This window comes from Stegodyphus dumicola, chromosome 1 (assembly GCF_044657685.1).
Source record: "Stegodyphus dumicola isolate Sdum_Otavi_A_Nest chromosome 1, ASM4465768v1".
NCBI classification, from domain to species: domain Eukaryota; kingdom Metazoa; phylum Arthropoda; class Arachnida; order Araneae; family Eresidae; genus Stegodyphus; species Stegodyphus dumicola.
In genome coordinates, this window is record NC_140768.1 from 119,254,464 (window position 1) to 119,277,241 (window position 22,778).

The 22,778-nt window shown below is 32.7% G+C and overlaps 1 protein-coding gene across 2 annotated transcripts in view; it reads right to left on the reverse strand.

Annotated features, from left to right (window-relative positions):
• Positions 1-22,778, reverse strand: part of LOC118202906 (synaptic vesicle 2-related protein-like) — a 119,969-nt gene that overhangs the window by 94,120 nt on the left and 3,071 nt on the right. For both annotated transcript variants that reach the window (XM_085819775.1, XM_085819771.1), the window contains exons 2-3: positions 7,083-7,171; positions 1,222-1,320 (exon numbers count right to left, since the gene is read on the reverse strand). In XM_085819775.1, coding sequence (XP_085675901.1) covers positions 1,222-1,320; positions 7,083-7,171 — 188 coding nt within the window. The remainder of the gene's footprint in view (positions 1-1,221; positions 1,321-7,082; positions 7,172-22,778) is intronic.

The following is a 22,778-nucleotide window of genomic DNA, read 5'->3' on the forward strand; positions in this document are numbered from 1 at the left end:
TTTTGATGAATCATTTAGACGGTATATCGGTACTCACGATTCTATTGGTTTTACAGAGCTATTTCCAGTGTTTTGCTGATATTGTAGTTTCATTTGTACACATTTACACATCAATATGTCTACAAATATGATTGAAATATATAACACATTTATATGTAGAAACATATTTTCTATTGTCTGTTAATGAAATATTCAGTGAATATTTATGAACCTAATAAATAATACGCACTTTTGACTTTTGTTTTTACACGATTTGACTTAAAAACGTTTCTCTGAGTTAGATAGTAAAAGTATTCTTATGTCGAAAAAAGTAGTGATGTAAAATAAAAAACTGAGGTTTAAGAAAACTTTTCAGACCGCTTGTTAATCCCAGTTCAATATTATATTGTGATAGTTAATATATTAATATATACTCTTTGTACAATATTCGTTATACCTACTGAGCACGTATTACCTTTGATTTAGTCGTCGAAGAACTACTATAAACACGCTGACATGTTCAGCGACACAGCCTTCACACTGTCAGGCAATAACGGTGGAGACAGCTTCCTGCAAAGCACCAGAATACAGCTCCCGACTCTGCTTGGTCGTTCTGGGAACTCCACGTACTCTCGAGACTCTCCACGCTACCACTCGTGATGCACTCGAAGTAAATGCTACTATTATCTTCGTAATTTTAAGCCGGAATGCAAATATCTTTCCCAATGCTAAAAGAAGATTTATAATTTTAGAAATTTTAAGAAAAAGATGTCTTTTCTTAATAAGGAGTCTTTTGAAACGAATGATATTAGCTGCAGAAAATTTAATACGTATTGTTTCGTTAAGGAGCATTCCATTATATGATGATCTGTATATTCACTGCCCCTTAGACACAATAATCAGTAATAGTAAATCTGTAACATATTTTCTCTCTCCTTTCCACGTGCTTTCATGGTGTAACTGGATAAGCACCAAGTCAGGTGTTCAAATTTCGGAAAAGGCCGCTACAGTTTTCATGTCTTCTACTTCCATAATAATAATAATTATAATTACTCTACACTTCCACGTTCACAGTAAAACGTTGCCAAGGGACATATTATGTATCGGTAGCATTTTCTTCGCCATTCACTTAATAAAATTCGGTTAAGCGAGGTTCTTTATCAACGTAACCTTGAAACTATACCTGAGGATGAAACAATAAGCAATGATAAGTGTAAAAAAATGCTAATTATTTAAACTTACTGATGTCAGCAGGGCGTTCTGCCATCTGTATAATGGCCAGTCACATGCAATAAAATCTCCAATCACAGACAAGATGATAATTTCAAAGGCATCTGCTAACTGAAAAATAAAGAAGAAAATGACTTCAGCCTATTCTTTCACAATTTGTTTTTTAAGCAAAATGAAGGTTTCAGTTATTACTAATGGCAGAAAAGCGCAAAATTTTTCAAAAGCAAAATGAAGGTTTTTTTTTTTTTTTTTTTTTTTTTTTTTTCTATGTCGGGAGATAAAAATAAACCAAAGCTATAAAGGAAGTAATGATCAAATATAAAATTTAACTATTTATATTGCATGGAAAAGTTATGCATATTTAATAAACCCCAGAAGCCAGTTTTATTATTTCACATAACAAGTTGTAGTATATTAAAAGGTTAAAATTGTAAAACTCTTTTATATACTGCAATTAAAGATTTCTTTTGAACTGCCTGAAACCTCAACTAAATTATGGTCCAAAATAAAGAACTAGGTAATTAAACATTCTCAAGAATCTCAGTCTATTCCTGTAAATAATGAAATCACAAAGCTGCTTATTAAAACAGAACAATAATCTGCGATTAAAGTTTAAATTTTACAATCAATATATATATACACCTAAAAAAGACCTTTGTGGTCAAGAAGTTTGTGCATTGAGCTACAAAAATTAGAAAACAAGGTAAAAAGTAAATTCTTCATGCTTTTGCCAGAAGCAGTAGTGATACTGTGATTCGGATGAAAAATTTTTTTAACACAAGTTAAAATAAAGTGCAATGAAAAGTGTAACTACAAAATAAACGAAATTATCATTAAAATAGTTAAAAATAATAAGCGTATTAAAATCTCAAATCAAATTGGAAGTAATATGTTGATTAAAGTTAAGACAAGCTTAAAATAGCTGAACAGAAATAGAATAGTTATATAAGACATAAGCAAGAATACAAAAAGTACAAAAAAGCGGTAAATGGTAAATTAGCCCAACTCGAATATTCTTAGGGAAAATGCATAATGGTTCTCGAATAAAGCTAATTCCATATCGCCTGTCGTCAAAACAGAAAATAGAGACTGTACTCGAAACTTTTTGAATATTTAACTGATAAAATAACCTAGATAAAAACTTTAGTCTCAATTTTTCTGTTTCATTTCCCGACACGACAGCTTGTAATAGTAAATGAAAAACACATTAATGGTTTAAGAAAAAACTATGCAAACTGGCCTGGTTAGGCAAATGTACAAAATAAAATAGATAGCGAATTGCTATTAGTCAATAATACAAGATTATATACGAGGGCCATCCAGGAAGTAGATTACGTTTCCGTCTGTGTCCGCTAGGGGCGGGGCTAGCGCGGCCATCTTGGGGGCAGAGCGTTGCGCAGCTCAGTCTACATCTAGCCGTGCTAGTGAGAGGTTCGTGCTGTGCTCCGTTCAGATACTGTGACGGTTTGAAATGTCTGCGTTAATTGAAAATCCCGCGAGCTGCGAGGTGCGCTCAGTAATAAGGTTTCTGACTGCAAAAAACTGTAAACCGATAGAAATCTATCGGCAGCTTCGTGAAGTGTATGGGGACAACATTATCACTGAAGGTGGAGTGCGTCAGTGGGTCATAAGATTTCAAAATGGCCGAACCAATGTTCACGACGAAGATCGAAGTGGGAGACCCAGCATAGTGACCGCCGAACTTCTCGAAAAAGTCGATGCTAAAGTCCGTGAAAATCGAAATTTCACAATAACGGAACTTTCTTTGAGTTTTCCACAAATTTCGCGAAGTTTGTTGCACGAAATCATCAGCGAAAAGCTTGGTTACCACAAGTTTTGTGCAAGATGGATTCCAAAAATCTTGACAGAGGACCACAAAAATCAGCGAATGGCTGCAGCGTTGAACTTTTTGGACGCTTACCATAAGGATGGTGACTCTTTACTCGATCGCATCGTTACTGGTGACGAAACATGGGTGAAACATGTGAACTGTGAAACGAAATTGCAATCAATGCAGTGGGGGCACACAAGTTCTCCCCAAAAACCCAAGAAATGCATGCAAACAATGTCGGCAAGGAAGATGATGGCGACTGTTTTTTGGGACAGAAAAGGTGTAATTTCGGTGGACTTCCTGGAAAGAGGCACTACAATAAACTCTCAAAGGTATTGCCAAACTCTCCAAAAACTCAGAAGAGCAATTCAAAACAAGCGCAGAGGAATGTTGAGCTCTAAGATCTTGTTGATTCACGACAACGCCCGGCCCCACACGGCAAATGTCACTCGTAAAGATCTTGAATCTTTTAAGTGGGAGTTGTTTCCTCATCCGCCGTACAGTCCCGACCTGGCACCGAGCGACTTCCACCTATTCCCAGCAATGAAGAAGTGGCTGGCTATGCAGCGTTTTGATGACGACGCACAGCTGCAAGAAGAGGTAACGAAGTGGTTGAAGGCGCAGGCGGCCGAATTTTTCGACGAAGGAATTTCCAAGCTCGTACATCGCTACGATAAATGCCTTAATTTGTATGGTGACTATGTAGAAAAGTAGTATTTGAGTGTGGCTTTCATCTGTATATAATAAAATTTGTTTCCTATACTTTGTTTATTTTTTTATTCCAAAACGTAATCTACTTTCTGGATAGCCCTCGTATATAGATATAGATATAAAGTATACAAAAACTACATATGTTTCAAATTAATTAGTATCTATCTATCTATATATGTATATATGTATATATACATAAACTATTAGATTTGAAAAAAAGGGCGTAAATAGGACTTTCGAAACAATATCCTGCGTAATTGCTGCTAGGATTGACATTAAATAATTGCTTAACTAAATAGACAATGAATCATCTAAAAAGTTGTTGAAATTTATTTAAATTATTAATTAGGATACCTCAGTTAATTGGATGCAAACAGAAAGATTACTGATTATGACAGATTAAGAGACAATATCGGTGTTAGATTCTCCTATCTCTTTTGCCAAATGCTTGAATCTGATAGTGATTTATATTATGTCTATTACTGTTTTCAATATTTTATGTTTTTAAGTAATTTTGTCCAAATCAGTCCAATTTAATAGATTTCACTAACGATACTTTATTATTTTTAATAATTTAATTATTAAAAGTAATAAAATAATTATTACAAATAATAATTTTAAATAATTACATTTCAACTTTATAGTTCATTCTTTGCCTCTTTAGTTTTTATTTAATTATATATATATATAGAGAGAGAGAGAGAGAGAAAGCAGGGGTTACAGAACTCATTGTAATGATCAGTATCGTCTCCAATTTTCGAAAACAATTTTAGGACAATGGATCCACATCCAGAAAACATGGACAAGGCCGACCAAGATCCACAACGACGAATGAAGATAGTTATTTGGCACTTTCAGCGCTGCGATTTAGGCTTTTACAGTTTTGTAGCTCTTTGTGTGCTGCTAAATATATATATATATATATATATATACATACACTCGTGTGTAAAATTAAGAGAATTTTCAAATTATATCTGTTTTTACGAAAAGTATTGAACGAAAGATACTAACTATGCCGCCGAAGAATTATGAAAATATTCCGAATCGAATACGTAAGCATAATGTGCATTTCTGCGAAGTTGAGTTTGTGGAGAGGATATAAGCGCATGAGGGGTTTTCGGCGATTTGTGTGCTCGCACTCCTTCACAACATTCGCCGTACTTCTCACAAGAGTTGGGTAAATTTTATAACGTATTAAGTAAAATGAGTAGCCACGAAAGTATGGTTGATGGTATAATATGGAGATTTGTCGGTAAATTGTAGACAGACCAGTCACAAACACAGAGAGCTGCAGAGCTCATTGTAATGCTCAGTATCGTCTACAATTTGTGGAAACAGTTTCAGGACACTGGATCTATATCAAGAAGACCTGGGCAAGGCAGATAAGATGTACAACGACGAATGAGTATCGTTATTTGGCTTTTTCAGAGCTGTGAGACAGGGCTGCTACAGCTCTACGGCTCTCACATGAGCTGTATGCTGCCACTTAAACCCGAGTTTCATCGTCTACAATTACCTGAAGGTTTCATGAGATAGGGCTGTATGCCAGAAGACCGGCTGTTTGCGTCCTGCTCACCGCAACCGTCAGCAGCTGCAGGAATAACCGTCAGCCTCCCCCATCGGTGCAGAAAGACTTAGCGGGTGCAACACAAGACATCTGTCTGCTTTGTCTGTCTGTCTGTCTGCCTATAGGCTGACCATCATTTCCGTAGAATAATATATGCATAAGCGAAATATATTAAAACAGCATAATAATCATGTTCATCACAAATCTGAATTGATTTTCAGGCTAAAAACTTACCACTACGTCTATCTGTTAAGAAGACGCAATCTTTTGTGGAAGATAAAGTTTCGAATTTGCAAGAGTTGCAGCTGGGACCCTGGCCAAAGCGCGAGGACCGGCGAAAACAAGAAGGAATCATCAGAATCATTAACAGCTCAGAAACAGAATCCTGCACGATCTAAAAGCTAAATGGCTTAGGGACCGCTTTTTCCTCCCGAGGCGCCCTGAATTTGCCGCCACGTTTGGAATACAACGATGTCAAAGTGATATCCAGGGGAAAAAATTAAAACACTATGTTTAATAAAGAAGGAAAATTGCAATTCTAGCATTTTATATCATTATTCTGCCTGTTTTTTTTTTTTTTTTTTTTTTTTTTACAAAAACATGGATGACATAAGTAAAGGTCTACTTATTTGCTCCAACTGCTCTTGTGTAAACAACACTAAAAATTTGCTTTAACGCAAAATAAGTACTTGTAGTTCCTAAATGCCTCTTCAATGATTTTTATTAAATAATCTCCTCAGGAACGCTTACAGCAGTTGTGACGAAAGTTCGCAATAGTGTTACAATATTTGGAACGTTTTCCTGAAGGCTGTATTAACATTGTTCTGGAGGAACTAATGAACTTCAAAATTTAAAAGGACTGCCCTTCTATGTTCCTCTTTCATTTCTGCTAGCAATTATAATGAAAGAAAACTCCAACGGAAAAAATATTTCTCTTTTCAAGACGACTGCTTCCTTATTAAAGCCACTGTTATCACAATTTAGCTGATATTCGTAATTTTCAATAAAATGTTTCGGCGAAGTAAAGAAAGTATAACGTTGGATGTAGCTGTTGAAATCTCGTCCTGATTTCTTTGAATTCCTTACCTAGAGTAAAATCCATTTTCTTAATTTAATTCCGTACGACAATTCAGGATCTCATTATTCTTACCTGCTTCGAAGATTCAGATGGTTAACCCCATATAATAACGTTACAGGTGAAAAATGCCGCCCATGGGGGACCGATTTCTCTGGTTATGCCATTGGATAGACTCCGAATTCTGTTTCGCTGGATATTCTTCTATAATGAAAATACTTCCAAATTCTTGACAAATATCACGAGCTTCTGCGTTATCCAGTTAATTGACTTGGGGAAGATAAATCAGCATCGACTTTTATAGGAAAGTTTATTTTTTAAAAGACGAAAATACATAATTCGAATGGTTCATAAATGGAAAAATAGAATCTGAATGTTGCGAAACGTTTAATTTTAAAAGAGGCAACAATCCTTAAAAAAAAAAAAAAATATTATGCTTAAATCTTTCTATCAGAACGCATCCGTCTCTTTTGTATTAGTTGTTAGTCTCGTATAACACGGTTTCAAAGAACACGGTATTATCTAGGAATTTATGTACCGTGTTATAGAAAAGATACCTGTACTCTTTATTTTATTTGCACTACTTTATTAAATTCAGCTTTTGAAAGCCATTGAAGTATTGGTAATAACCTTGCGCGATTGCAAATTCTCAATTCTGGATATCATATGTATGAGTATCAACCACATACCCATCCTAGTCCTGCCAGGCAAGTTATTCGCACTTGAAATGCTCCGTAACCAGCTTTGTTGACTGCATCGTCTACGGAGAACGTAATTCCTGTAAGAGGAAAAAAAAAAAAAAAAAAAAAAAAAAAAAAAAAACAAGTTACTTATTTACAAATCCATATTACGTCTCATGCTCTGTTATGCATGCCCTATTTGGACTTAACCTGTCGGTCAAATAGAAAAAGATTACAAGTAAGTTTTATGACTTAAATGATCTTGCAAACATAAACAGACCACTTGCTCTGCTCAATGTATATAATATGTAAGTCAAATTGTTAGTGTATGTTGTCCTTGTTAGTGTATGTTGCATCCTATTTTATTGTACCTGCATATTTATGTATTTATTTTTGAATTTCTTTCTATTTATTTATAATATTACCGATAGACTTGCACTTGCTTAATCTTTCCCTTACAGTTTATAATCACCAGCTCGAGTCTTTTCAGAGTCTACGTTTTTCCTGGCCATCGTATATGTCACTATTTGAAATTTTCACTTACTACTTCGTAACTGAGCAAAATTTAAATTATTACCATTAATTTACAACAAATCTTGTCTGCATTTAAATTCAAGTAAAGCAGGAGCTGCCAATGGAATCAGTATGGACCACCTGGGGGCCGGTGAAATTTCAGAGGAAGTCAATGATGGTAAAGGATCAATTGGGAGTTGAAAGCCGAATATGTCCGCCAGTTGATAGTTATAATCGCGATCCAACTGATTACAAAAAATATTGTTTAAGCTGATAAATATTTATTTATTGATGGAAAGGTATATCATGATTACTTTCGATTTTTTTAAAAAATTGACTTCTTTATGTCGGCATTCAATCAAAAAGAATTAAATTTTTTTGAATAACTCAATGTGATTTTCTGTTACGGAAAAGAACTGTACTTTTTCAGTAGATAGATACAAGCCACTTGCAAAATTTAAAAGATTATGATTTTCAATTCCAAGACACTGAAATTTTTAATATGCAAGACTGGCTCATAAAATCGTTGAACTGCCATGTTTTAGATCTTGAGGTTTTGATGCAAGAAGGGTTGATTACACTGAAAGAGGATGTTCAAACGAAACTCATATTCAAAACACATGAATGCACTAGGTTTTGGAAGTCATCCAATAGAAATATCCCGAAATATTAGTTGTTACCGAACCAACATTAATGACTCTGTCTTCTTTTTCCCTTTAAGTCACTTATGTAAAAGGTATCTCTCCCGCCTTCTTGGCATGCATTTGTGATGTGGTGGTCTGCACGTTGGGCGCGCATTCCAGAAGTCCGTGGTTCGATTCCCGGCGAAGGCGATGCATATTTTTCCTCTCTCCTGTTTCCGAAATAAGACCTAATGACTCTACATTGTGTATTGTGATTACTTTGTATGCTGTATATTATAATGAAAAGTGTCAGGGATCGATGAAGAAAACCATTCTTTTAAAAGGGGTCGTTGCTAAAAAAGGGGTGTTGGGAATTCTTGAAGTAGGTTCTTATATAGATGATTTCCACCTTTTTCTGCTTATGCAACTGTGTACAAAACTCTTCAAAAAGACTGCACTATGAAATGTCTTTTGAAGTCGTAAGTGCATGTATCCAGTTTAAAATATTAACCAATTTAAGGGAGATTATTGATTATGAACGTAAGGCCAATTTTTAGTAGAAATACATCAGTTTAAACTGTATTCAGTCCAGCATGAAGAAATACTGTATTTCCTCCCCCTTTTTTCCCTTAGCTTTTTAACGATAGGTTCTGAAAATTTTAAAACTATTCGCATCATTTTTCTCTTCCATATGTTGTAAATACTTTTTCCCCTATCAAATAGTTTATTTCAAAATGATAAACTTAAGTAAATAATCCCGTGATTATTTTATTCAACGTATTCGAGTTCTATCTGCATCGTGTTATAAGTAATAAAAATATTAGCATTTCATCTATTTTATTTTAACTTACATTTATTATTTGAAATGCATTTTGTGCAGATTCATTTTCTAACTCTTTCACAGTGAAGTCGCCCAAAATGCCCGCGCATTCAGATATCAGTAGATCACCCGAACGCCTGCGCCCCTTTCCTACCTCGTGTTTCCATCCATCACGTTAGGGCATAATGCATTGGTTTCGGGAGTTGTTAAATGACATGCCAATCATTACTTTTGAAGCATCTAAAAGTAGCTGTTTGAATGTTTATTTATTTGAATGTACACTGTTCAAAAAAAAAAAAAGGGGGGGGGAGGGGACAGTTCTATATCTCCCGTCCTACTGGGCCGATTCACGAAATTCAAATTGCGTTCTTCATGTCTCGAAAGCGCGACTTAGGGAATATATTAGATTTATATATAGCACTATTCTAACATAGGTATTTTGACACAAAATCGGACTTTTTCTGAAATAACATACCCTTTTTTTACATATTTCGATTCTACGACCCAAATTATGCCTAAATATTAAATTTTGAAAAATTTGATGCGAAATTTACGGAGAAATTCAACAATTTATGTTGGCGCTTTTTATTCAGTTTGCGCCAAAATTGGCGAACTTCTTAATATGTGGCAAACTATTTGCATTTCCATTTTTACATAGTGCGTGAGAGGAAAAAAAACTCAATCGTTCCTTCTTTCAAATAGGAAAAAAAGAATCGTTCCTTCTTTCAAATAATGTTCTTTATATTATATTTTTAATTATAATTGTTATTTATTTTAAGCATTTTTTTTTTCTTTCGAATTTCATTTTACATGTTTACGTGGCGTAGTAAACATGTAAAATACGTGGCGTAGTAAACATGTAAATGTACGTAGTTTCTTTCGAGTAACTGTTTTAAAAATTTTTATTTACTCATTTGAACTGCGTAATTTAAATCAAAGGTGCATCGTTTATTATTTTTTTTTTCAAATTCTTTTCTTTATACTATATTTTTATACTATATTTTTATATTTTTAGTTATAGTTACTATTTTAGGTCTTTTATTTTAATTGTTAGTGTTGCATTGTCTCTTCCGATAATTATTTTAAAATTTTCTATTTATTCATTCGAACCGAGCATTATAAATATATTTATTAATATAAATTTTCCAGAATTTGATTTTATTTATTTGATTTGCGTTTCTTTCGGAAGAATACTTTGTAACCCAGACTACAAGCATTTGAAAATTGCATATATTAAAAAAAGAAAATACAGTACAGCACACTTAAAACGCCTTTCAATGTTCCGTTCAGAAAAGATATACAAATAAGAGAAATGTATAACCGACACTTTAACTTAGGATGACTTGCATACACTGCTTTAAACAATTTTTCTTCAGGCATTCTGCTTTATTCTTACTCTTTTTCTTCAGGCCTTCTGCAAGTATACTAAAATGCATCCAACTTTTCGAAACATCTTGGTATTTCTGACAATAATTTTAAATAAAGTTATCTCCTTCCATTTCATAAAGGCCCACAAACGGCCTAGCGGTAAAGTCGTTGAACAATGGTAGTTCACGCCGGGGCTCGAATCCCGGTAAACGGGCTGGTTGCATGGACGTTTTCATGGATTTTCTCATGTGTAACGTGTATGCCAGCTGGTTTCCATTAGAAAGTTCTTCACGAAGGCATCCTTCCTTTTAGGTAGATAGCCCTGCTTTGCCGTAACTTAATAATCCAATTCAATCCATTTCAGCAGTATTTGGTCAGAGCCTTTATCAGTCTTTAGAGGCTAAGCATTTTGAAGGTATGAGATGAAAGGAAAGACTGGTTTCATGAAAAGGTTTTGGTTTATTTAATAATGACAGATCGCACTAGGGCTATCTGCCTAAGGGAAGGGATGCCTTCGTGGAGGACTTTCTAAGGGAAACTGGCTCGTATACACGTTACACATGGGGAAAACCTCGAAAACGCCCATGCAACCAGCCCGTTCGCGGGATTCGAACCTCGGACCGAACTATCAGTCTAAAACCGAACCATATAGTCTAAAACCAGTCGCTCTTCACTTTAATCTGCAATGATATCATTTTTGTCTTTTTTGTTAACACAAGCTGAATTGATGGTACACGTCCAAGTGTTTTCTCTTTGAACACCTAAATTCTTTTAAAGTATCCTGAAAGTATATTCAAAAGCGTCCAACTTTTTGAAACATCTTGGCATATCTGACAGCCAAACTTCCCTTCAAATTTTTGCTTACTTTTCTCCCTAATTTTCTTCTTTCCTTCTACAGTTATTTTCAGTGCTCACACAAGAAAATTAAGATTTTTCGATTGCTAGACTTCCATAAATTTTGCATTCCTGTCAATGTTTTTAAAATACCAAATGCATCAACTGCGTTTCAGCTGAAGACAGCTTTTCATTTTCTAGACATTTTAACAATAAACAAAGTATAGAGCAAAATCCAAACGATAAATATTTTAATTAAAAGATTTTTTGCTAAATGACAAAGAAATAAAACAGTCCAGCAGTGTTTATTCTGCACCACCGAGTAACCCGATTCTTATATCGGCTGAAACAATCTAAATCATATTAAAAATCATTTTTTTATACAATCTATAACGCGAGAGAAAAATTAGCTTCTTAAAACATTCTTTCTAAGAGTATTAATATAAATATATATATATATATAAAGCTGGGACTTGAACCAAATTGTCAAACTTTTAAAGTTTAATTGACATGGTGGATATAATTAAAGTTCCATTCTGAAATGGTCATAAAAGGAAAACTACCGGACCAAATGTTATCAAACTTGGGAATCGTATAAGGAGGTTATGGGAATTTATTTTCAGCGGGGGAAAAAAAAAAAAGAGTTCAAAAACTCACCACCAGGGGGAAAATGGCACTGTTTGCAATATTGTTAAATGAAAAAAGACATGAAAACATCGGTTTAAAATGTGTTTTCTGACTGAATAATGTAAGATTAAAAGTCATCTGTTTAATTCACAGCCATTTACAAGTCAACTACTCGGGTAATTGCAGAATCGTTTTGATCCTGAGCTTATAAGACAAACCTAATATCACTGGATTTAAACACTTCTTTAATCTTCCGAGAGCGTTCCTTCTTTAGCTCATATTCCAAGAATATTAAGTTACTACAATTATTGCAAAAAAAAAAAAATTGAATATTCATTTGCACTACGGCTTGGTAGTTTACTAACGAGTTAACAAAACTTAAATTCTGCTTTTTGTGTCTAAGAATACAACAATATCTTAAATATTTACAAAGAAAATATTAAATTGGAGCCTCACCAGTTGCCTAGCATTTGAAGATTGTAAAATACTAATTGTTTGTTGCGAAATCTAACCCAGGCTTTGCATAGTTGGTTTTCGTAGTTTTCTAGGTTCTCTTTACAAAGGTTCTCTATGAAAGCATCTTAACAAAATAGCTCCCATGTTCTTTCTATGTTCAAATAACCAAAGTGCGATTTCCAAGTGAAGTTACTAGCAAAACCCGAATACTCATTAAAAATCATGTAGCTTGACAATCGGGAGTACCATGAAAGATACGGCGCCGATAATTGAATTGCTGTTACGGTACGCTGCTTCTAAACTTAGATGGTCATTCCTTAATTAAATATAATTAATTTGTAACTTCTACTAGAGCTGACGGTAAGAATTGAAGTGCAAATAAATAATATCTTGTGCAATCTTGATTAATATAAAATTAGAAATATTTGCATAGAAAAATATTTGCATTCAGACAGAAAGTTTTTTTGAAATATTTGCAATTACTTTATAAGAAGGATTTATCAATAACCGTAATAATTACTTATTATATTACTGATAATTAGAATTCAGTTCTTGAGAATACATTCTAAATTAGAATTTTAAGAGCATAATGGATTGGATTGGATTATTCAATTATGGCAAAGCACACGAGGGCTATCTGCCTAAAGGGAGGAATGCCTTCGTGGAGGATTTTCTAAGGGAAATTGGCTCGTATACACGTTACACTTGGAGAAAACCACGAAAACACCCATGCAGCCAGCCTGTTCGCAGGATTCGAACCTCGGACCGAACTACCAATGTTCAGCGTCTTTACCGCTTGGCCGATGGTGGGCTTAAGGATATAATGAAAATACGTTACTCATAAAAATACATTTTAGGATAAAAAAATTAGTCGATTTTCTATGTTTAAAAATTTCTTAAATTCATTTAATAAACATCGTACCCTCTTTGGTAATTGAATCCAGAATGTTGGGTTTCGTTTATATAATTACTCTTACTTGTCCACAGAACCTGCTGACTTACAGAGCCATTAAATAACTGCAGATCATTTCTACATAACCATTGAACTTCCATTAATTCGGTCTCTAGAGGGTTTTACGTTTATATCATAATTTGACTTTTCTAAAAATGATTATTCTAAATCTTATGTTTCTATAAAAATATACTTTGCTTTAAAAATATGAATGATAGTATCAGCCACTCTTTCAGCCACTTCATAAGCAACAGCTTGTTTAGAAATAAATTATGCAGTTAATTTCATAAAATATTTTGTTAAAATTCAAATAAACATCAAACGAAAGTTTTCAGTTTTAGACAATTCGATTTAAACGAAGTTAAAGTAGCAGACGATAAAACGCCGAAGAAAAAAAATTACTCTTACAAATATTTTTTTTAAAAAAAGGAAGAAAGAGAGAAAGCAAGAAAATATATATAATATTAATAAATATTTATTACGCATGATGGAGGGAAAAAACTTCATATAATTAATTCTCCGTAAAATTTTATTTGAAAATTAAGGTTAAAAATAGCTGTAGCAATTTACTGTAACAAAAATCCATAAACCACATTTGGCGGTATTATCGCTCAAAAAAAAAAAAAAAAAAAAAAAAAAAAAAAAAGATGCCAAATTTCAAAACACGAAAATATGTAAATTCGTGTATATCTTAGAAAATTTTGAATAAAAAAGTCTAATTTTTTGCAGGTATGCTTAGAAATACACCTACTTTAATATGATTGTAAAAATTTTATAGGTTATAATTCAAAATTTTTTTCGAAAAATGTATAAAAATTATTTAAAAATAGAAATTAAAAAAATAAAACACAAAAAATTGGTAAATTTTATTTGGAATGAACCTAAATTTCGAAATGTGAAAGTAAAAATCAAAAAAGTTTCATAAAAAAAGAGATATTAATAAATAAATATTTGCCAAATTCAATTAACATTGAGGAACTAAAATTTTGAGAGCTAATATTTTATTGAGGAACTAAAATTTTGAGAGCTAATATTTTAAAAGCTACTCGTACGATTTTTACAAAACTCGGCATTCTGGCATAATTTGAGTCGTAGAATCGAAATATGGAAAAAAAATGGTATGTTATTTCAGAAAAAGTCCGATTTTGTGTCAAAATACCTATGTTAGAATAGTGTTGTATATAAATCTAATATATATCCTAAGTCGCGCTTTCGAGACATGAAAAACGCAGTTTGAATTTTGTGAATCGGCCCAGTAGAACGGAAGATATAGCACTGTCCCTTTTTTTTTTTTTTTCTTTTTTTTTTTGAGCAATGTACCTTCTCTCTCCTTTGTTTAGGGTCAACGTTTAGCTATTGATGCCCGAAGCTGCAATCCTGTCTTAAGGGGAAACTGCACACAGTGGGTGAAACCGCACAAAGATCCCCAAGAGAAAAGAAATCGTTTCACTTAAGCAGGTTATTGTTAGCGCTGTAGCATTTTAGTTGGCATGAAGGAAGGAAATCCATTCGAAAAAAAAAAAAAAAAAAAAAAAAAATCGTATATATGCGGATGTTTTAGATGCTTGAGAAGATCAGATTTTGGCTTCTACATGTGATTTTGGTTTGGTTTGATTAACTGAGATCAAGTGTAGAGCACATTAGGGCTATCTGCCTGAGAAAAGGGATGCCTTCGTGAAGGACCTTTTTAACGGAAACTGACTCGTATACATGGGGAAAACCACGAAAACGCCCATGCAGCCATGCGATTCAATATCCGTCAAATATTGTAATGTTAATATTACTACGTATTTTTATTGGAATGTACTTTTCTTTTAAAGAAATAATATTGTGATAATAACCAGTAGCTTATCCACAATTAATTTTTATTTGTTGTATTTTTACTGACCGCGTTCTTCGGAAGCTAAATTTTCGCATAATTTTCCGTTCTTGATTTTCGGACGATAAAATTAGTTACAAAAAAGAGTTAAAGATATATATTTCACTGCGAATGTTTTGTCTCACATCGAAGTTAAAATAATGTTCGCAATGTCAACGTGCACAATTTGTCTTACTTCGAAGATCGAGAATTTTTGCATAATTTTCCGTTCTTGATTTTCGGACGATAAAATTAGTTACAAATAAAATAATAATAAAAAGACGTGAAACATTAATAAATAAATTATGTTTTATCCCAAAAGCTGGTTTATGATATTCAAAACCGGTCTGAAAACAAGTGCATGATTTAAAATACCTTTATTTATAGGCACGAAAAGTGACAAAAATCAAGATTTTGAATCAAGTTTTTGAAATTTCGTCAGTAACATTTTAACTTCGAATTTAAGCATTTCGGTAGCTGTAACCCCTGCCTCTATATCAAAATAAAAAATTGTAACATTACATCTACTTGTATATTTTTATAATGCAAACATGCTAATATATGTTCTTGCTTAATATGTATTGTATTTGAACTCCATCATTTATTACTGAGGTGATGCAACAGCTGTATTTATAAAATTTTGCATTGTTTATGTTATATCATAATGTCAATGATGTGCCTCAAATCGAAATTAAAGTACGTATTTCAGCAAGAATGGTTTGTCTCCCATCAAAGTTTAAATTAAAAATTTAAAAAAGTTAAAAATGTACATTTCTTCCTAAGTGCTTTATCTCAAATGGAAGTTAAATTGTACATTTCACCGTGAATGATGTGCCTCACATAGAAATTAAGTATTTCATCGTGAATAGATTTTTCCCGTCGAAGTTAAAAGTGTATATTTAAACGTGCTTTATTTGTCTCACATCGAAGATCGTGAATGATTTGCCACACATAGAAGCTAAAAATATGTAATTAATTGTGAATGATTTCTCTCATATTGAAGTTAAAAATATATATTTCATTGTAAATGTTTTATCTCACATAGAAGTTAAAATAATGTGCGTAATGTCAACGTACACAATTTGTCTTACTTCGAAGATCGAGAATGATTTGTAGCTCATCGAAGTATGCATTTCATCGTGAATGATTTATCTCACATCGAAGTTAAAATGTATACATCCCTGCCTGAATTATCCGTCTCACGCTGAGATTAAAAATAAAATCATAAAAAGCGTAGAAACATATAACTTGTAGAATTTAAGGATTTTAAACTTTTTTTATAAATATTTGTTCACAGTATTTTCGTTTTAAAGCAGCTCTTGTAAGAAAAGTATGCTTTTGTCTTAAAATGGTTAAAGGTGAGAAAAATGATCAGAAATGAGTAATTATATCTGAGATATTTTCACCGTTCAGCTTAAAAATGTCAAATTCCACGATTAAGATTTAAAGACTGCAAAGTTAAACTTTTAATTTATTTCGGTATAAAATCGAAGATAGTTTGTCAGAATGAAAGGCGGTAGTATAAACCTTCTCAAATGATTTTGTTTTTCTATATTAGAAAATAACCTAACCAAAAGGATCTTTGTGATTTTTGTTTCGAAATGTGCCTGAAACTTCGAAATTTTCAGACGACTTAATAAACATTACAACACTTCTCGGCCAGTAATGGCGAAGCTTCCTTTTTTCGATGCCGCAAGGTGTAATAAAACTAAAGATAACACTAAGTTCAAAGTCTTTAAATTGAACTAAAACCCAAGGTCCAGAAAACGATTGTTTGAAATGTTTTATGTGCGGATAAATTCCTTTTTTCTTTCAGCATCATAAAAAATCTCCGAAGCGATGAGAAGTAATAAATTTGGATTAATTACAGAGAAAAGTGTAAATTGTGGAACGTATTTCAAAAGATTTGTTTGACTTTTCACTTTAGGTACAATCTTAAGTCTCTTTTAAGAAATGAATGAATTACTTTCAAGTGCAAGTTAAGTCACATACCACTTTCTTTTAACAAATTATACATAATTAAGACACAATAACACGCCAAACAAATACTAATTCAGAAGTCAAACAACAAAAATCAGTGCTATATTTTCAAATTTTCACAGGACTAGTTTCGATGGTTTTACCATCGACCATTCATTGATTAAAGTATACATACTTTAATATTTTAAACCTGTTAACTTGCGTGTAACCTTTTCGTTTCTGGTGCATGCAATTTAGATGTACCCCTTCCCCTGAAATGCATAGATTTTTACTTTAAGATAATAACAAACAATAATATATAGTTTCTACAAATAAAATACTTTTACTACGCAAAGAGTTAAAATATTTTATACATTAGGAAAACAGCCAAGCTGTTAATAATGGAAATTTTTCACAGAAGAAATACGGCAAGTATAGTACAGATTAAAAAAGTATGCGGAATTTATACAAACTTAAATATTATTGTAATGAAAAGAGGAAAATGAAACAGATGTTAATTGAAAGGATTTCTATTACTGCTTAATAAGCATTACAATTAAGCTGGTGATATTTGCTTGGGACAATGTCTGACGCAACTTATCAAATGTTTTGCTGTGTGGAGTGCAAAGTGTTTCGCTACCTCTAATAAAATTTCCTCTTCTTTCTCTATTACTAAATTACAGTTCCGGTGCCTTTTTTAATAATTCGTGAAACGTCTTTGTATGTTGAAGGCTTTTAATGTTTTTTTTTCTATCACTGTTCTCACTGTCGGCTGGTGTAATAATATCACCCAGTTCTTCTTTTGTGATTTTACGATCGTCATTCTCGAGTAATTCTTTGATTCCGCCTCCTTTCATAACTGAAAATCCTTCACTGGCTTTTGCGCTTGTAATTTTTAAGATTTCCTTGGCTTTATTTTCAGTTGATGGCAATCCTTTAAAGTTCATGACAGATTCTGGCCAGCAGTGGTGCCAGCAAGCATTCATTGTTGATAAATTTCCTTATTCCCATGGAAGCTTAATTTTTTTTATGCAGTGTCTTATGTTGAACTGGTTTCAAAATGCCAATAGTGTTGTCCTGCTTTCCTTCGTCTACTGCATTTTTGCAGAGATGTTGATAAATATATATCAAATTGATAATTGATATATATTGATAAATATATATCAAATTCAATTAACATTGCGGAGCTAAAATTTTGAGAGCTAATTTTTTATAAAGTACTCATGCTACTTTTACAAAACTTGGCAGTTTGGCATAATGCGAGTCGCAAAATCGAAATATGGAAAAAAAAAAAAATGGGCATGTCATTTCAGAAAAAGTCCGATTTTGTGTCAAAATACCTATATTAGAACAAAACTGTATACAAATCTAATACATATCCTTAGTCGCGCTTTCGAATAAAACTATCCTTTTTTTTTTTTTTTTTTTTTTTTTTTTTCGTACAGTGTACGTATTATTTCTAATGTTTTTAAAGTTAAGTCGCCGATAACATGAGAAATGCGCCAACGCAGAAATCAATTGCAAATTCTTTAAATACATGTGCAGCACTAATAGATAAAACAATTAACCAAGATTTACAATTTAAAAAAGAACTAAAAATGGTATATTCGCTAACTTTTGCCGAGGCATGCGGCTCAGCACAGAACAATTTGTAGACCTTTATATGAAAAGCACTTAGCTAGAGGCAAATGGAAATATCTTGTGACTCCTGATGAAGCATGGGTTTATCTAAATGACTGAAAAGAAAGAGTTTTAAGTCTTTTATTTACAGAAAAAGTGCCATTTCATTATTCCAATGACTTTCAAAGGGTGAAACTTCATTAAGACAAAGCAACAATTCATACTTCAAAATGCAATACTGCGTTCCTTGAAAAAGTGAAGACTGATACTTGTATTGCTTATCTATCTTTTCAACAGATTCTTGCGAAGCTTCCCGAGATTTCATCTACGGGATACTGCACCACTGGTCTTGAAAAAGAGTCTGGTCTGTTGAAAATGAGTTCGTTCTAAGTGCAAAGCCCAACGATGGATGTATTCTGCAATAGTTTTAAAAGAGGAATGGAAATCAGGTCTCATGGAAATTTTACGAAAATATCTTCTGTCATGGAAATTACGATGCAGAGTCCAGAAAAAAGGCTATCAGATTGAACATTTATAACAAGACTCTTTACATTTTAAACATTAATTATACAGCCCGAAATCATTCTAAAAATAAGTAAAAATCCTCTATATGTTTATCCGATTCTATAGCTATTAAGAGTTCCAAGTAAAGTACCATTTCCGGTACTACCTCCACCACTCCTTTCACTTCATATGTAATCAAAATCTAATATGTTGTTATCAATCATGATTGCTATGCATCGCATGTACATCGACAAGTTTCAAATACCAAAGTTGAGGATTTTTAGAAAACATCAGTGGTATTCAATCTATGGAGCGCGATACCTAATGTGATCGCGAAACATTGCATAGGGTTCGTAAGGTGACTGAAAAATTTTTAAATAAATTTAACTGAATACAAAGACATCATTTGCAACCTTTTTGAAGAACTAAAGGTGGGCCATCTAAATTTTGGAATATGAATCAGCTATTAAAAAAAAAACTAAAATATATTTTTTTCAAAATTATAGGTTTATTAAAAAATTGGACATTTTCGTTTAAGAATGAAACACAACATAATTCAAACGACTGCCACGGCTGGCTTGACAATACCCCATCCGATCAACCCAATTTTTCAGTACATTTCCGACTGTTTGGGCTCCAATCACATGACTGCCAACTTCTATTTCGTGTTTCAAGGTATCAATCGTCTCTGGGTGTAAATAAAGGTCCAACAGAGTCAAAGTAGTTTTTGGTCCGGCGGCGTCATTGGGCCGTTTTTCTTCGAAAATCAACAAGGAGCGCGGTTACCGTCAATAGCGAACGTTACCCTGCCACGCTATACGAATTTTTCTTTCCAAAAATTGAAGAAGATGAGATGGGTGACATTTGGTTTCAACAATTGCCATATAGCCAACGTAATGCTCATTGTTTTTGGAAATCGAATAATCAGCCGAAATGCTGATTGATGTCAGTTGGCCACCTCGGAGCTATGATTTGACACAGTTTTTTTTTTTTTTTTTTTAGTTGTTGTTGTGTGTGTGTGTGGGGGGGACTCTTAAGGATAAGTGTACGCTAACCACCAAAGACGATTGATACCTTGAAACACGAAATCGAAGTTGCCATTTATGCGATTGGAGCCCAAAAATCTCATCTCATCCTCTTCAATTTTTGGAAAGAAAAATTCGTTTAGCGTGACAGAGTAACGTTCGCTATTGACGGTAACAGCGCTCCTTGTTGATTTTCGAAGAAAAATGGCCCAATGGTGCCGCCGGACCAAAAAACACTTTGTTCGACCTTTATTTACACCCAGAGACGATTGATACCTTGAAACACGAAATAGAAGTTGGCAGTCATGTGATTGGAGCCCAAACAGTCGAAAATGTACTGAAAAATTGGGTTAATCGGATGGAGTACTGTCAAACTAGCCGTGGCAGTCATTTGAATGCTGTTGTATTTCATTCTTAAATGAAAATGTCCATTTTTTCTAATAAACTCATAATTTAAAAAAAATATTCATTAGTTTTCTTTTTATAGCCGAATCAAATTCTGAAAGTTAGATGGCCCACCCTTTACTTTTGAGTCGTCATTTTACCTCGGTGTTCCAAACAGAGTCGCACTGCCAAAAGGTTTGAGTATCACTGGATTATATCATAACATATGTTGTCATGAAAATCTATCTGTTTAGAGCTTCAACAGATAGATTTTCATGCCTTCACTTGCAATATCACTTGCAATTTATCCATTTTAGCCAAACTCTAATATGTCGTTTCCATTTATATAAAAGTATTAAGTACTAAAATTAAATGTTTTGGTTTATTAAAATATAATCTAAAACATATCAATTAAATAACTGCATTAAAACATGCAGTTTTCCATTAAAAACTGTTTGTTATGAGCTTTTAAATAAAATACTACTTTTTCCATGTTTACCCAAAATCTAATCAACTTTCTACATGACTGCAGTAACTTAAATATGGAAACCAAAAATTTTTATAATTTGATATAAGAGTTATCGGGAACGAAAAAATTGTTACACGCATACATGCAGACAAACAGAGAAACATCATAGTCAAATAAGTCAAATCGTGTTGTGGAGAACATAATTCGTGCTTATTCACTGACTTCCAACTATCGCATTTTTGGACTGAAAAAATTACCTCTTTTACTTATATTATACATAAGCTGGTGGGATGTAAAGAAAAGTATTTATAAAGTAAGATTTGATAAGATTCTACAGCAGGGATTGTCAATCCTTTTCTTGTACCAACCCTTTTAAAGAGATGGTTTTCTTCATCGACCCTCTAACAATTTTCTCTATAACATACAGCATACAACATACTCATAATGCAAACATATGCATATAAATAATTTAAAGATAGCAGTTAGATTAAGAATATGAACCAAAGTTTTGAAAAACATAGTTTATTATTATAATTAGGTTTCATTTTTCGTTTTATAATTATTTACAATTCTACAAACAGAGCACCAAATTCTAACTGTACAAAACTTTGGTTGTATTTAATGTGATTGATGGCTGCGAATGGTGCATTTTTACAATTTTTTTTTATTTCACATCAAATTTCTTAACTTAATTTTTAAATCACGTCATCAAAAATATTCAACCAGTTTCTTCTTTTCCACTGGAGTTCTGAGTTCTTCGTATTTTGTTTTATTGTATGTAGTCTAGCTTTTAATTTTTTTTATAATGCACTTGTTGCATGAAAATTTAAATATTTTTAAGAAATGTTATTGATTTAAAATATTTGAAATAATTTTGATGTATTTTTATTTTTTGTATTAATTTTATATGATTTCTTTCATACTACATTGCGTAGCTTTACATCAATAAACAATTAATTATCAATTTTATTAATAAAGTTTTGTAATTAATGGGTTCTTAATTATATCCATCTTTTGGCGGTGTCTATTCGGATATCAACTTCCAGTCGACCCCTTGACCATCACTGACCCTCTTTAACATTTTATCGATTCCCAGGAGGTCAATACGAACTGCGTTGGAAACCTTGTTCTGTAGCACCAAGTCTTTATTTCAGTGTTAAAATTTAACATGTCTTCTTCACTCACTCGATGTCATGTTAGGGGAGGGGAATATTAACAAGATTTCTTACAATATTACAACAAATTAACAAAATACAACTATTGCAGATGGTTTATCCCTAAAGATAGTCAAACAAATCATATTAGCTTGCATTTAGATTTAGGTGTGGCATAGTTTTATCTGGAATACCGAGTACAATGGCATTTTGGAGATTAAATTGAAGAACTTATAGTAAATACGGATTTCTTCGCAAAAGATACAAGACAGCCAGATATAAGCATCCCCAAAAATGAAACATGATAAACATTGTTAATTCAACATATTCTTCTCTTTCAAGCAATCATATTTTTCTTCTGAACTATTAATGAATAAAAGGGAGAAAAATAGAAAACAAATTCTAACTATAATTGAATTTTGAGTGCCAATAGTTATTAATATTATAATATATTAAATAAGGAATTATCATTCAAACGAAAAGAAATACATGGTGTTTATAAAGTCCCGGACCCATTTTGATGTTTAATAACTCATAAA